The sequence below is a fragment of the Bactrocera latifrons genome, unplaced genomic scaffold (genome assembly GCF_001853355.1).
Source record: "Bactrocera latifrons isolate USDA-ARS-PBARC rearing strain unplaced genomic scaffold, ASM185335v1 scaffold_2, whole genome shotgun sequence".
NCBI lineage: Eukaryota > Metazoa > Arthropoda > Insecta > Diptera > Tephritidae > Bactrocera > Bactrocera latifrons.
In genome coordinates this window covers 489,915-507,357 of record NW_017535518.1, presented here as the reverse complement: position 1 = coordinate 507,357, position 17,443 = coordinate 489,915, and the positions used below count along the sequence as shown (strand labels likewise).

Below are 17,443 nucleotides of genomic sequence, written 5' to 3'. Positions count from 1 at the left end.
GCAGGACACTATTGCAAGTTCCCTCTATATCGAAGAAGGTTCCAACAGCGAATTCCTTTACTCTAATGGCTTCATCAAGCCGTGATACAGTAGTATGCACTCTGAAAGTTGATAGTTCTGTTAGTGAAGGCATGTACTTTGGTACAATTTAACTTTTTATCAGTGGCGTCAAATTATTTCACTCTTACATTTATTTGGGTACTTTGCCACAGCGGCATTGCAGCTCTCTTGTAGTTCAGTAATGTGTGGTTGGGCCGCTGGTGAGCTTGGCAAACACCTGCTAGACACCAGTAAGAAGCCACCCAACTAAAGAAGCTCTTATCTGCTTTCAAAATGAACAGTACTAAACAATCTAAGTATAACTCCAAGCCAAATGGGGAAGCAGCAATAGACCAATAGCCACGAATAGACCGGTTTTGGTCCTTTTCGATACCGCATGGAATTCAGTTCCTAGGTCCAAGAGAAGTAGTCATCTTTTAGGATGCCTGAGGTCGACACGAATTTTAACAGACCCTGCGGGCTCACTTTCGATACCTCCTTGAAAGTATCACACAGTGGGACCTTACAAATCCTTACAGCGTAGTCTTGTTACTGCGGGACAAGTGCACAAGAGATGATCCACTGTTTTCCTGGTGACATGCTCTAATCATTTTCACTTCTGCATCTGCAGTCTTCTCGATCTGTCAGACCCATTCTTCGTGCGCGTGCCGAAACCTGCTAGTATTCCGATCATGCTCCTACAGTCTCTTCTATTGACGTAACTTAACCAAGTGAAGAAATTCTGTGTTTATTATTTTTAACGAAAGAACTCTAACTTCTCCGATAGCGCTTTAGTACTAATTGCTTAGATCTAAGCATATACTTGTCCAGTATACTAAAAATAGATATTATTTATCATACAAATGGCTAGCCGAAAGTCCACACTTTTTCTGTAGCGATGAGCTTCTAATTTGCGACTTGCTACGTAAGAGAAGTCAATACTAACAAAATGATAACGAAAATTGTTTCCTAAATCCTAAACAAAAAAATCCTAATAAAAAAAAAAAAAAAAAAAACAAAAAAAAAAAAACTTAGAAATGATCTTCAAAACCCACAACGTGTGTGTTCCAACCGCAAAATCCCTGAAAATAGGTGTGTCACAATATCCCTCCTTCCACGCTTAACCAAATGGATTACAACTTTATTCCAGGCGCACTCGGCAAATGCACTCACAATCGGAAACTCATTACCGGCAAAGGAAACCCATAATTACTTAAGCAGTACTTAAGCGATTAGTGGCAAGTGGCAGTTTAGACCATTACTTACAACTACAAATTATGAAGAGAACAGAAGGACATGGACATTTGACTGCTTCCACTAAGCCAACAAAGCGTGGTCATTAATAATGTACGAAATTTGAGGATATGCACTTGATGCTGAAGTTGAATTGATGAAAAGGATTTTCAAGCAAAAAGGTAAAACAAAAACCAGTCAATAAGTGATGAATGAAAAAGCCGGAGAGCAAAAACCAGTTCCTGTGCGCTGCTTGTGTACTTTATTCCTGTTTTTATGTCGAGTTTTTATTTAATTTCATGCGTTTTTATTTTCTTCTTTTTGCTTGCCGTAATTTCACACACAATTACTCAATCGCCAATATCCGTTTTATTGTGTTTTCCGTGAGTTGGCTTGTTCTTTTCAATTTCGGCTTAAACGAGTTTGTGGCGGCCAAATCAATGCCCGTCGCATAATCCCATTTGCGTGTGGCGGAGTACATTGATTTTACTTTATGGTATTTATTGTGTAATTTTTATTAAAACATTGTTGCTTTGTGGCTGTTTCTTCGGCTTATTTGTTTTTGTAGCGAGACATTTTTACATAATAAATTTCCCTTCAATTTTTTTCGTATTTTTTTTTATGTTTCTTTACTTTTTGTTTAAGTATTTTCTCTGGTCTACTCGCCGTGCCATTATTTCTCTACTAATACTTGTAGGCTCTCCAACATTCTCTTTGCGCTCATATTTTCAATTAGTTAACGAGCTTACCTGTCGCGCACGAAGATAAGGTAGTGTTGCAAGGACTCCTTCAATGTTTGCGCGATGTCTAAGTGCAAACATAAGTAATGTGTGTGTATGTCCCCAATGTCTTTTGTACTTGAGCTGAAGCAATCGGCATGTGGTATGTAAAAATGTCAAGCATTTATTACCGTTTTCGTGGCGTTTTATTACCTTTTTGGGAGATTTCCTGTGTTTGATGAAATGCCGCAAAACAAATTTATGAGTTTGATTAAAATTACAGAGTATATGAATGTTTTATATAGGTTCCGAGGCTACCTACTTTTTTAAAGACAACACAGAATCACTGAATTTATTTTCAAATTTTTACCATCATTCGAAGGAACATCCTTTGGCAATTGTTTTTCGCAGATTATCTCTTTCAAATATCGGCCGCGACCACGTCTCAGATGGTCTATCTTTTGAGTCTAAGTTTTGTTGACTCGTTCGAGCACTTGAACCGACGGATGATATGCATGATTTTTTGCTCTAAAGTATACAGTGAAGAGGCATTTCGCGGTTAGACTGTAGACTTTCCAATTGCCCATAGGAGAAAGTTTAACGATGTAATATTAGACGATAATGGTGGCCAAATTCGTAAATTTTTACATACCTATTGTGTGAGAATCTCATCGCTGAACAAAATTTGGCTCGAAAACGCCGGATCTTCTTAGAACTTTTCAATAACCCATAGGGAAGGTCGAGCTGTATTTTGTTCATTTTCAATTTAAGACCTCGACATAAATTCCCTTCGTCAGTCTGAGTTGCTGCGAACGGTGCTGAATCGACTCTCTACGGTCTTCGTGTAGCCTCTCAGCTCCACTGCGTACTGGACGGAATATTTCCTAATAATGAAAGCTGGCTCTCACGATCACGATGGTGGTGTTGCGAATAGTACGCTCAGTAAGTGGATTATGTTGCCCAGTCGAAGAAATCGGTGACTGAAGCACATAGCGAACTTAAAAGAGTTTACAGAGGTCAAAGACGGCAATTTCGATAGTAATGTTCGTCCACAAAAATTTTGGAAGACGATGAATTGGTTACTTTGCTTCAGAAACAAGAAACTTGGGTTCCTTAAGACCAGGAGAAGCACGAAAAAGTTCTGCTGCATGACAACACTGGGTTCCACGTTGCCAAATCCATTAAAACCTAACTCAAAATGCTTTAATGGGTAGTTCTACCCTACTCGCTATATTTCCCAGATATTGCACGTCCGATTATTATTTGTTTCATTGGATGGCACATGGTCTCCAACGATATCATTCGCCATAGACAAGAAAAGGTAGTACTTAGTGCAAGATCCCAACTATAAAAATCATTCTTTTGAGACTACCAATTAAGTACTCAGATCTTTTGACGTGATAGATATGTGTACTGATTGTTGTTCTATTAGAACACAATCTCTCGTTTTGGAAAAAGGTAACACCTTTTGATAATTACTTCTCTCAGACAGTCGAATAGTTAACAGGACGGATCTGAAAAAAAGAGTTTGACCGTAGTGGAGCAGCTCAAAACTGCTGATTACCTGGAAAATCCACCACATACATAAGGAAATCTTCCTGACTGTCTATTCTGGCTTACCGCGTTTCGACCAGAACAGTTCTTTTCCTATTTGTCTAAGCTTCATTAAAAAAAATTTAGACCTACCAAAGAATTAGCCATTAGACACTGATTTAGTACTGGTTATTCACCTACATATCTCAGGAAAGCACGTCATTTTCACCTCTATCATCTATCATCTGAGTAAAACATTAATCTGTAAGTTTGCAAGTTTTGCATCATCAATTCCATTTGACAAGTGAAACGCCAAACATGTGAAGCCAGGCGTTGACAATGATTGCTGTGATTGACGCATCGTGCCGCGTCAGTCCAGTCACGACAACCAAGGTAGCCCACAGCCAATACGAGCTAAATCTTGCTGAAACAATACCAGGCTATGTTAATCCATGGCATTACAAACGTCAGTGATTACAGACATGTCTTTCACATCCTTTTTAGTTGTTACTTTTAGTTGGCATCATACATGTACAGTGGTGGCGAAGAAAGAACTTCAAATTTTATTAGGAGAAAATTATAACCGAAAGTAATGAGAAAGAATGAAAGAATATTTGATTTCAAAGGACTAGTTTTTCAAAAATAAAGTTAAGAATATGAATTCCATCATTTTAAAATTGTTTTTCAAATACTATGTAACTTATGTAGGTGGAGAAATAATAACTATGAAATATGATTTTCTTGGAATCCCAAAATGTATTACTTCAGAAAAATAAATTTCTGTTGAAAAGCAGAAAGTGCAGCATTATGAAACGCGCTTTCCGAAAATGTAAAAAACTCTAACTTTTTGGAAACAAAAATTTATTAAAAATCAATAATTTTGTTGTCAATCCTTTAACTGACAATTAAACCTAATAGGTAACTAGTAGCATATAACCGCATTACATCGCGAGTATTTTTAGATATCCCCTTACTTACAGCCACTACTGTATTCTTTGCATTGCGTGTGTAAAAAAAAAATTTTAATTAAAGATGGGAATGAGTTCTTATATGCCGCTTAACTGATGAATGACGTGAAAGCTAACGTGTCCGGCTTGTTTCCTGTTATAAGTTGCATGATACTTCCTCCTGCCTCTCTTGTCCAACGTGACAGAAATAACTGTAGTTGATACTTGTAGTACAAACGAGCAGGCCAGTAAACTTTAAAGCAACACTAACAACAAATATATATTTATATTCTTGATTCTGGAAATTAAAATTTTAAAATCATTTTACTTGCCACTTCCGACCACAAAAAATTATAAAAATATCGTTTTTTTTTATGAGAGGAATCACTGTCTACTGTTGCCACTTTTCGTTGCGATCCAAAAATTTAAAATACAAGATGCACTTCTTTAAAAATCGTCCCAAAATTATAGCGGAACATTTTTTTAAAACAGGAATTAAATCTAGCTGGCAACCCTAATGGACGGCTTTTTTTTATTTATAATAAGAGCAATAATGCAAAAGGTGTATGAATCAGAAAATACTCCAGAAACCTTTTATTTATACATATTTAGGGATAGAGTTGCCAACTATTGGAAACATTGAAACTTATCAAATCTTTTTTACGATATTATATTCTTTAAGAAAGACATCGAGGTCCCTAGAATCATGTAATACACACATACAAATTTTCAGACTTCGGTTTTTTTCATTTAGTTGGCAACATTAATAAAATTTGTTTCAAATGAAATAATAACCAAAATAAATGAATGCCAGTTATATGAAAAGTTGAAATTTATTAATATTTCAGAATAGTGTTGCCAACTGTTGAAAATAATAAAATTGCGCAAAATTTCTTTCATAAATAATAAATAATAATAAAAATAAGTTCAAATAAGGCAAAATTTCATGTACATATATGCGATTTGGAAAAATTATTTTAAAAATTTTCCTATACAAAATAATAATAAAAATAATATAGAAAGAAGTATTCAATGGAATGTTCTTTTAAACATATTTGGAAATAGAATTGGCAACCATTGAAAACATTAAAACTCAGTAAATTTCTTTTCATATTTTATATTCTTCAAGAATAACACAGAGGACTTAGAATAACGTAATTCAAAAATTAAAATTCTTAGACTTCATTTTTTTAAATATAGTTGGCAACTCTAATTGAGAGTTTTTTAATAAAATATTAATTAAAAATAATAATACGAAGGAGATATTTAGTAAAAATCCCCCTGGGAATATTATTTTTAAATATCTTTGGAAATAGAGTTGCCAACTATTGGAAATATTAAAACTGAGAAAAATTTTTATTCTCTTCAAATTTATATCTTATCTTAAAAAAGACATCAAGGTCCTTTACAATTTAGTTGGCAACTCTAATTGAATTTTTTTTAATGAAATAGTAAGAATTATATAACAAAAGTGGTGTGAAATGAAAAGAGCTCAGGAAATCGTCGTTTTAAAAATGGATTTGCCAACTCTCAAATCATTACGGAGATATTCTAATCTAGAAATCAAATTTTGGGCAGTTTTCTGAATTATATTAAAAAAAAAATATTTTTAGTATCCATTTTTTTATGGTATTGTCTTTATTGATATCTTAAGAATACAGAAAAAAATTAAAAAAAAAATATTAAAAATAAATAATTAGAGGGGGGAGAGACAGGTGTAAAAAATGGCGCATCCTGATAATGACTCTCCTGGTGGTCTGAAAAAAAATCAAAACAAATTCTTAATCTGTAGGAATACTGCTATAGTCCCCACCTCAGGGAACACGAAACATTTTTTTTTTTTTTTTGAAAAATGGCGACTGCCTGAAAGTAAAAATCACTTTTTAGGCTTTTATTTTGAAATTCCTGAATTTTTTTTTAAATGTTAAAAACTAAAATTTTGACACGATGCTGGTAGGAACGATAAAGGATTACATAAGGAAGGTTTACACAAAATTTCATGTAAATCGGTTGTAGAGAACTTGAAATAATGCGTAATGTTAATAATGTTTAAAGTAGTGAGTCTACCTACCTACAGGGCTAGGTACTGCGTCACTAAAGTAACGTAGCTCTTAAAATAATTTTAAATTTTAAAAATCCTTTGGAGGATATATTCTTAAGGGTCTAAACTTTAAATATATGAAAAAAAATCGAATTTTTCAAAATTCCAGACTGGAATACCCCCTTAAAACAAAGAAAATTTTATATTTTGCTCAACTTTATATATCTTAAAGAAGATAACAGAATTACTTGGAATTAAGTAATACGAAGATTTAAACTTTTTGACTTTCACTTGAAATAAATTAGTCGGCAACTCTCAATCAATTTTTTTTATTGAAATCATACAACTTAATTAAAGTGAAATGAAATAGAAAATGCTCTGGAACGTTAATTATATTATAATCCTATATTAAGGAATAGAGTTGTCAACTTTTGGAAAGATTGCATTTGAGCAAAATTAAAATTTTTTCTTAATTTATATTTACTTAGTAGGCAATTTGAATTAAAGCTGGTTGGGAACCCTAATTGAGTTTTTTAGAGCAATAATTTGTACTGTACAACACTCGTATGTATATGAAATGGCAGCTCAATTTGCAATCTTCAAATTAGACCCATTACGAAAAAGAATAAAAGCAAACAAGATTACGAAAAGTGCGACGTTTAAGAAACTTTTTGGGGCTAAACGATTATTTAGGTTTACTTCGTTGTACATAGCTCCAGAATTTACTTATATTTGGCTGCTTCTTTTATTATTGGTCACTCTTAACTAGTTTTCATATATTTATGTATATGCCAATATTTCACCAAGAAAATTTTCCACATGTTGTCACCCATTCAAAAAACCACTTTGGCTTTCCGGCACAATTTTTAAAATATTTTTTCTCAATATCTAAACTTTTTATTTACTAAGTACCCATCAATAAATAGTAAATTGTCTTCACTTAGTTGTGGTTTCGCCTTTTTGCATTACTTCTATCGCTTTTCGCATTGTCTTCTTAGCGGACAAATGCCGATCGCTTGATGAAAGTTGTGGTTTTGTCGCCTATTAACTAGAAGCAATAGAAAAAAGCGAAATTGTGCATAATTTATTGTGGAAAATCGCACATTAATTGTGTTTATGTCTGCTGCCGCTTGTGGCGAGAAGGAAAATTGTCTTAATAAGCTTAGAAATAGAAAGTTGTAATTTCCTTGCAGAAGCACATAAACAGGTTGGTTTATTATAAAGAAAAATCATTTATAATAATGGCAATTAATTAGCATTGAACTCAGACAAGATCAATAAGTATTTGAATGCAATTGCCTATGTAAAATCTAGACACATTCATTTATGTTGATTGTCATCGGAGTAGGAAGGAATTCATGAGAACAAGTAGCTTAAGTTAGAAGTACTTTCATATCTGTTATTCTTCTATTCCAAAGGAGTCATTTACATCATTATTCGTGACTCAGATATCGTGATAAAAAATTTCGTAAAGCCTCAATACAGTATGCTGCCATACTTATTTAGCAAGCCAGTCAATCAATCAATCAATAATTTTATAATCAGTTCCAAGAATTTTGTTGGTTTCTTTAAAGTATAATCTAATTAATTATATATTCTACTAAACTACACTACCAATTTCGATAACAAATTTCTTATAAAAGCTCTTTCTTTTTGAGAAAATCTGATTATGAAAATTTGTTGAACACACTCCATTATCTGTCTTCAGGTGAGTCCCCGTATACTGAGACAACCAGGTGTTATATGGAATAATAATTTCTTGAAATACATACCTTGGAGCTGTTGTTTTAAAGATATGAATCATGCCGTGCATATCTGTCTGTGGTTTCATAAATAATAGCACATGTTTTTAGAACTTCAAGTAATTTCGCCGAAACTATAAAAATAATAAAAGGCCATAAAATTAACATCTCAAGGACGCGGATCTATAGATCGCCGGATCATTGAAAAATATGCTACAGATCCAAGAAGTCGATGAGTTGCTCCAATTTGAAACAACATTATCACAAAAACAGCAGTTAGCAGCTGATATATGTATGTAATCTGTAATCTGAATGTTGGACTGGATTCGGCAAGTTAGGCAAAGTTCGAAGATCGACTGATGGACGAGTATATTGACAAACCAAGATCATAACATTCGATCTGTGGTCCTCTACATCTGAAAGACCAGGAACACTGCAGCGGGTATTTTGCAAACGCAGTACTCTTTTCGTAATCGATGGCTTCGAAAATAAAATATATTCTTTAATAACAAAGCTCTACGCCGACTTATATGAGAATGACAACTTTATCAGAACAGCGCAGGTCGCGAATTCTGAAGGAAATCGAAGACGCAGGAGACCATCCAACACTTGGAGGCAATATGTTGAAGCTGAAGCAGTCTTTCGTGGATAGAAATTAAATATGCTTGCGTAATTCCACTTTCGATTCACAAGTAAAAAGCCTCGGTTGGGTTACTGTTGGTGGTTGGGGCTTATTTCTGGGGCAATGGTCCTACGTTTTTTGATTAGGGCTCATTAGTAGAGAGACGACTTTACGTTTTTTTGGTTAGAGTTCATTTTTGGAGCGCAGTAATTATATTCACCAGCAAAGATGCGTTTGATAAATTTGAGCTCCTCAGATAGGCTATGAATCATCTCTTTTGTGGCCTTTATTCGAACTCGTTAGCATTGACACTCACCAGGCTCTGAAGACATTCTGGTTAATATTTTTGGAACACATTCTTGTTAAAGTTTTGCATATGAATGAATGATTTAACCAGAATGCGTTCGAAGCCTGCCCCATTTTGAGAAAAACTTTGGAAGTCTAGTAGTAGATACACATTTCTATAAAGAAAATCTGCATTTTTAACGCTTAGCTGGGTTTCCAACCCAGTCGCCACCTAGGCGCAGTCAAATGAACAACTGATGCGGCTATTGAACAATATTCGGATTTAAAGTTTGGAAAATTACACTTTAAACTTTAGGTTGCATTTAAGTCACTCATTTCAGTTAAGCGGACAAACAAATATTTAAAGCCAATATTTGGCTAACAGAAATTAATGAAAAATTGTGTGAAAATAATTCTGCTGCACACTTCCGTTTGATAAGAGTGGACTGTAAGCTTATTTGCATTAGAATATTTACACGCTGCTTATAAATATTATTAGCATTTTTGCTCGCCTTATCAACCTATTTGAGAGCTCGCGAAGTTGCTAGCAGCAGCTAAAGCCGCATGCCACAACTTGAGGCATATTTCCAATATGGGAGATAGTCAAAATGAATTAATGAAGAATACAAACAGGCAAATATTTACACAGCTGACACTAGCATTAGACACTGTTCGACCTGAAGACATACCATCTGACAGCAACAATGTTTACAAGCGTTTTTGTTTTGCATGAAAATTCCCACTGATTTGTTATTCTAGCAATTTAAAAGTCTTTGTACTCCGATTTCGAAAGAAAAGTTAAACAAAGTGCAATATCCGGTAAGGTCATGGAGGTCGTTCGGCCAGTCAGTGAAAAATCGCCAAAGCGCTGATTAAAGTCTAAGCCTCTACGTACATTTTTACAGTTGCACGAACGCCGCCGATGCTGGATTAATGTGAGTCTCGCGACCCGCGCCGTCAACGGCTGGCTTAACTAATGAATTGTGAGCAATGGCGGGCATTGGGGATAATTGAAATTTACTTGGCCGTTAAGCAATTACTTATGTATGTGTGCCTTGGAGTAATGCAATGTAAATAAATACTGTTAACGGTATTGCGGTAAGTTAGAAGGATGCTTGGCTTAACACTCGTATTGTAATGAAAACCTTTACCTTGATACTGAGAAGGACGAGCGCCGAAGTTCAGGGAACTGTGTTGCCAGCGCGTCGCTCGACTTGAATACCGGCTCCCGCTGATATGCCGTTAATTCTCTATTAAAGCGCCAAGTGAAATTTCGCAGAAATTTGGTGGAAGAAATTTAAGGAGGACGACGGCGACCAAGGTTAGTGTGCGTTTAATTCACAAGAAAAGTTGAAAAAATTAACGGTTGGCAATGCGTTTGCAGTACATGAGAGAGTGCAAAATAATTTTCAAACTTTTTCTATTTCACTTTCGCTTGGGTTTTGCTAAATATTTTATTATCCTAATGGATAATGGTGCCAAAAAACATGAAATTACCATTTTTTCTATGAAATTCTTATTCACTTCTTCCTTTCTCATATTTCTGTCGTTGTCATGAAGTACACGAACTTTCTTGTCATACTTCACAGTTTGACAGATATAGTCGGAATCTTTTTTTCTCAGCTAATACTTTCACATAATTAATTTAAAAGTTGTATTTAAAAATATTTTAAAATTTTAAAACTTTTACTCAATTCTCTAGCCGTAAAAAAGTATCCGAGGAACTTTTTTGTCGTTATGACAGCGGCTAACTTTTACCATTTCTTGTGTACTAGATGGACTGAGTAACAATTTGTAAATTTTATTAAACACCTGATGATGATGAATTGAAAGAAACAACAAGGAAAAGGTTAACTTCGTCACGAATGGACAGTATAGCAGCTAACGGGTGGAAGGAGGTACCCTTTCCAATAGCCTTTTTTTGATAGATCTCGCAAACGTCGTGTCAAGCTGTTATCTTATTTTTGTTCAGTATTGTTTGACATTTCATCGTGGAAAGACCTGCGCCATGTGAAAGAGACGCCTGAACAAAGTTTGCAAATCCTTCAACTTTATTACGAAAACCCACCTTATGCAAAGAATGTGTTTCTACCGCTTCACTCAACTTATGGTGAACATAATCGACCTACTGGACGTACTATTCGCAACGCTATCACCCATCTTGAGGCCCAGCATTAATTTTTGGATAATATTCTGCCGCATAGACCACGTCCAGCACGTTGTGAAGAAAATATAGCAGCCGTAGCAGAGACTGCACGCGAAGACCGTGAGGAGTCGATTCGGCACCGTTCGCAGCAACTCGAACGAACTCATTTTACGTTGAGATCTTAAATTGAAATCAAACAAAATACAGCTTATGTAAGAACTGAAGCCGCTCGTCATCGTTTCGCTCTTTGGGCTCTTGAAAAGTTCCTAGAAGATCCGGTGTTTTTGAACCAAATTGTGTTCAAAAATGAGTCCCATTTCTGTCGCAATGGGTATGTAAACAAGCAAAATCGTCGCATTTGAGACAAAGAGCAGCCTGAAGAGATTTGGTGTGTTTTGTGGTTTCATATTTCTTCAAAAATGATGCCGGTGAGAACGTCACCGTCAATGGCGATCGTTATGGTGACATGATAACGAACTATTGAATGTCTGAAATTGAAGCTCAAGGTCTCGGATGGACCATCTGACAAGTAGCCATGACTAACTCTGCTCACTCAAATATAATCTAAAAAAAATGAATGCCACAGAATGTTCTTTCGAATGATAATAAACAGTGGTCTTTAAATTTGAAGTTTCCGTGATTTTTCTTTAAAAAAAGTAAAGAACCTTGAATGGACTTATAACATTCAAAGGCGAATACCGTTGTCGATAGAACGATGAGCTGTACGAGATGTACGACGACATTGATGTCTATATCATGTAGTCCGTATGGATGAAAACGAGGAAGAGGAAGATCTCCACTCCGTTAGGAAAGACCAGACCAGGCTACACTTGGAATCTTCAATTGGCGCTAAACAGCTAAAGGAAGAACGACTGTCGCGCTGTTGTAAACTCGGCTGTAAGCGCGTAAGCGATGTTTACGCCAATAAAGAAGAAGAATAGGAGTATTTTAGTTTAATATTTTCAGAGTAGCTGCGGTGTCTATACATTTGTATCCCTAACTGATTATTGAATTTTAAAAAGCAGGTAAAAGTCTTAAGCTTTGTGAAGGGGAGTGGTTTTCATTTCAAAACAAAACATATGATCCATTATTTTTCAAATTATTTTCTTATCTGATCTATCAAAAATATAATTCCCACTTAACCCACTTACGAGTACAACGCAATCAATCACACTCTTGAGAATAGAATGAGCATAGCTACCGCTTACACATAAAAGTGCATTAAATATTCATAATTTCTGGACAGTATTACCCATTTAATTGAACAATTAACTGTAAATTCGAATAAATTGAGTTCCAGCCAACAATAAAGCAACAAATAAGTGTCATTTGATAGTGAAAAAAACCGCTGCACTTTTGTGGCAAAGTTAATTAAATAAAAGTGTGCTGTCGGAAAAATGTTGGAAAAACACTATGCAACAAGCAACAGTGGCAACAACAAGCATTTTTTGTACACATATTGTGCCTTTCTGTTCTGTAGAACAACACTATAATTAAGCGGCAAATTTATGGCTGCACCCGGCGCATGAAAAAACGGATTTCTCCAGCCGAAAAAAGCTCCAAAATAAAGCAGCAGCCACCGCTTGCTCTATATTCTACTCCGCTTTCGCTCTCCCACCCAATTCATGTGCCTAGCTATGTGCAACGATATGTGTGTATGTCTGTTGTTGTTGTGAAAAAGTGTGGCAATTGTGTGTAGAGTCTATTGAAACACCCTTTATTGCACTAAATTAAAGTTCTGGCAGCAAAAAACGCTGTTCGGCTGGTTATTATTTGTAATAATGAGCACAAATTTATGGCTGGCCCATCTGCTAGTTGTCTAACTAAGTTTATTGAGTATAAAAATGCTGCCGCGGCGTGTAAAAAATTTCGTAAAATTGCTCGTTTACATAATAATTTATAATTATGCATAATTACTCCGTTTTATTGCCACACGTTGGCGGCTGTTTATTTTGTTGTTTATTGTTCCTTTTTTGTTGTTGCTAATGTTGATTACGTTTTCGGTTTATATTCTTGCTTATATTCTGAAAGATTTTGGTATCTTTTTATCAAAATTATTAAATACTCTATCTAAAAACCGAGAAAGTAATGGGGGTGGTTAAGACCTGTAAATATTTTAATATATTCTGCATTGAAACTACACAGTTTCTGACATGAGAAAGCTCTCTGTTAATATTATATATCTCACAAAAATACCCGACTTGATTTTAAGCGAGGAAACAGCTGAGGCCTAAAATATTGCTAGTCGAAAAAGTCTTTTCGTATTTCTAATCAAATTTCAACTTATTTTTTTATATTTATAATGAACTTTAATGAACTTTATATATACCATTTTGGTCACCTACTTTTGCCATTTTTCCGCTAGAAACATTATTCTATCAGTGTAAAACCTTTCTGTATTCTGGGCGAAAAACTGCGACAAGTAATTTTCACAGGCTTCTCTTGAAGCCAATTTTACTCCATTAAGGCAGCTCTGCATTGACGAAAACAAATGGTAGTCCGATGGTGCAAAGTCAGGGTTATATGGTGGATGCATGAAAACTTCCCAGCCAAGCTCTTCCAGTTTTTGCCGAGTCATCGAAAATGTATGTGGTCTAGCGTTGTCCTAATGGAAGACGAAGCCCTTTCTGTTGATTAGTTCTGGCCATTTTTTTCGATTGCTTGTTCAAACTAATCAGTTGTTGACAGTAAAATGTCATTTGGATGATATCTTTCCAATCCCACAAACACCCATAACCTTTCGAGGCGTCAATCCTGGCTTTGCGACCACTTGTTGAGCTTCACCATGCTTGAACCATGATAGCCCAATGTACTTTTACATACTACCCTCGATAGAAATTTATGTACAATGTTGATGTTGGCGCAGATTGGGTGGGATATTCATTATAGAAATAAGATCTCAAATTTTCGATCCTTAAGAACTTTAACAGAAAGAAGCTTAAATGATTATTATGAATTCCGAATACTTTAGCATTTGCTCGACCCCTTTGAGAGGTTAACAACGCTTTCTGAAATCAATGACCTAAAGCGAGCAATGGCCGAATACTTCAGCTCTTGTTCGACCCCTTAGCGAGGTCATCGACCTCTTCCGATATCAAGCTATCGCCTACAGCGAGATTAGCAACCATTACTGAATGATATTTGGTGATATAGTGATATAATGATCCCTTAGCAAAGTCAAAAACTCTTCCCGTTGTCAATGACTTTTTTTTTACCATTGCCGAGATTAACAATAGTTTCCAAGGTCGATGGCCTTTAGTGAGGTCAACAATTCCCGAGTTCAACTATTTTTTATTTGGTAATGACTTCCTTGTTTACCTTTAGCGAAGTCAACAGTTATTACTGATGTCAATGATTCTTTTGTTTACATTTGGCAAAATCAACCACCCTTACCAAAGGAAATGACCTTTTTTCCTTTTAGCGAGATTCACAACCCTTCTTAGATCCAAAGAGCATGGATTATGTTAATGAATTTTTAACTTTAGCAAACTCATACACCCTCCAAGGTCTACGACCCTTTGTTTTAACCGAAGAAAGGAGCTATTTCTGAGGTTAGAGGCCTTTGGTTAGATTTTTTGAATCTTTTGTTTATCTTTAGCGAGTTACAAAGAACGGGGAAGTAAGGCAGAGGGTATAAAAGAAGGAAAATTACAGTCAAAAGAGTACCAACATAGAATACATACATACATAGAGAATCAAAATATTTTAAATATCTCATAGTCAAAGTTATTTGAATGCGTGACTAAGGAAGATCTATCGACATTTGAAAGACTTCTTGGATATAACTTATATTACATTTAGCCCCTTTATTTGCAGTTATTACAAAGATGATGGGTGTATTGTACCAGGGTAATGTTAGGAGATATGTCTATTTATTAAAAGAGTAACCATTGGAACAATAAAACGGAGACGCTTCACATAAATCGGAGTTGGATTCCTCTTATATAATATACTAATTACTGATTTCAGATAAGGTGAGATTAAGAGATCGCGTCCAAAAGGGATCTCATTTGGAAAGCTTAGAACAACCTTCCATTATGGTGCCTAAGCACTCATAAAAGTATTATTGATGGAACAGAAATTCGACGAAGCGCCTTAAACCTAACACACATTTAGTGAGGCGGCTGAAAACCCTTCCAGCTATTTCACCAGGTTAGTCCAACCTAATGCTGACAAGAAGTTTCAATTTCAGTCTTGCAACCGGTGGACATTGTAGGGGAGAGCGTATAGATGTTTCCACCTCACCTTCTTCCATACAACTTTGACAATTTGCGTCCGACAAGATTTACAGCCTCACCGCATGAATGCTTTTTGGACAATGTTCAGTGAGAACGCCTATGATTGCGGCAAGATGAATTTTGCTAAGCGCAAGCAGTTCTATAGATTTACTTCTTTCCATACTAGGGCAGAATGATCTCGTAGTCCAATTTGCTATATTACTTAGAATCAATTTCTCAAACAGTACTCAAAAAGCACAGTTTTCTGACTGTATGAGCAGGTTTTAGTAACCTTTTTACATTCACTAGTTGAAATATATTCAAAACATGTTATACAAATACATATATATTTATGACTATATGTCATCCCTGTAGCAAGTGCAAGCTATAATTTCATTCACACAACAGCGTTGCAACCGTTTCAACACCCATTCACCAGGTTCCTAAGCTGCAAGCAATCTTTCACTCAACGCCAGCGCTCGATTGATGCTCACGTGCGTGTGAAGCGATATTTTTATTGTTATTGTCTTATCAATTTACGTATATATTATTGTTGTTGTAGCTTTGGTTGAAGAGCCACTTTTGTACACTTTGCTGAAACGGTTCTGTTTCTTAGTCTTTTCAAGCACTCCACTGCTTTGTGGTATTGATTACTTCCTCTTTTTGAAAGAATGAACTTTTTTGCTGCCTCTTCCTCTTCTCACATGCATATATACACTTATCCATAGCTACATATGTAGTAGACTGCAACTCATCACCAGTCCATTGTTGCTTTTGTTTGTCACCTCTTTCAGGCATATATTTTACACTTTCCAATTCAAAGCATTGTCTTCGCTGCCACTCGCTTACAGTTTTATACTTTCATGTAAGTTGGCGTGTATGTATGTGTGCGTGTATGCCATGCACCGCTACGTGTGTGTTAGAAGATCCGGTATCGATGTCACGACACTTGGTGGTCACATCTACGCCACAGCGCTCAATCAATTGTGGTTCGCATGCGAGCGTTGCCTCATCAGACCATTGAGTATTCGCTGCGGTGCTGCCACCGGGCGTGTAAGCGGGCACTGAGTGCGCTGCTGCTTCACTTGATCGGTCGGTCATCCTTGGTTGGTCACACCTCATTCAATTGGACGCACTCAATTGTAACTGCTTGTGTTGGTTGGTGAATTGTGATAATGATGGTGAAGGTGTTGGTTGACGCGTTCGTTGGGCGATGTATGTCGCATATATGTACGTATGTATACTTATGTGTTTTTAGTTCGAGCATTTTCCTTTCACTGTTTATCAGCCAACCCACACGAAGCTTGCTGGGCTCCGTCTCCCTATCGCATTAATAAAAATAAACTGAAGTCGTTGATGTTGTTGTGATTTTTGTAATTTAATTTAAAAGTAAGTAGTTTGGTGAGAAATTCATTCTTGAGATTTCTGTGGTTACGTGCCTTTATAAAAGGTAGTCCTAACGTTAGAACATGGGTCAAATATTACAAATTCGATAGAAAGTAAATGAGATACGTATTTATAGGTAAAAATTCAAAGATTCAGAAAGAGTTAGCCATGAAAACAAAGTAAAGCTCCCTTCACCGGACAGTAGATTCTACGTAACCATAATGGACCTAGGTTTTTATCCGACCAAGGAATGTCAATTCGGTTTGAGAAATGTTTGACGAAAGATAATAAAATGATATTATAATTGAACTCCACTCACTCGCGCCGACCTAAGACTGCCGAAATTTTTCCCGTCTAGTAGGAACTCATATAATTGCGAGGGACCTTACACGTAATACATTTCCTGAGTTCTACTCTAAGTCAAAAAGATCTCTCAGTCACACTGAAGCTCTCTCCCCGACCGACTTCCGCTAAGTGCACGTGGAATTTCTTAAGGCGGTTATTGTCAGTGACATATCCGAAGTCACTTGTCA

At 35.8% G+C, this 17,443-nt stretch overlaps 1 protein-coding gene across 1 annotated transcript in view; it reads right to left on the bottom strand.

Moving 5' to 3' along the window:
* LOC108967782 overlaps window positions 1–16,625 on the bottom strand; it is a 36,171-nt gene extending 19,546 nt beyond the window's left edge. Inside the window, exon 1 of the mRNA XM_018931410.1 lies at window positions 16,437–16,625. Coding sequence (XP_018786955.1) covers window positions 16,437–16,625 — 189 coding nt within the window. The remainder of the gene's footprint in view (window positions 1–16,436) is intronic.
* Between the last annotated feature and the right edge of the window lie 818 nt (window positions 16,626–17,443).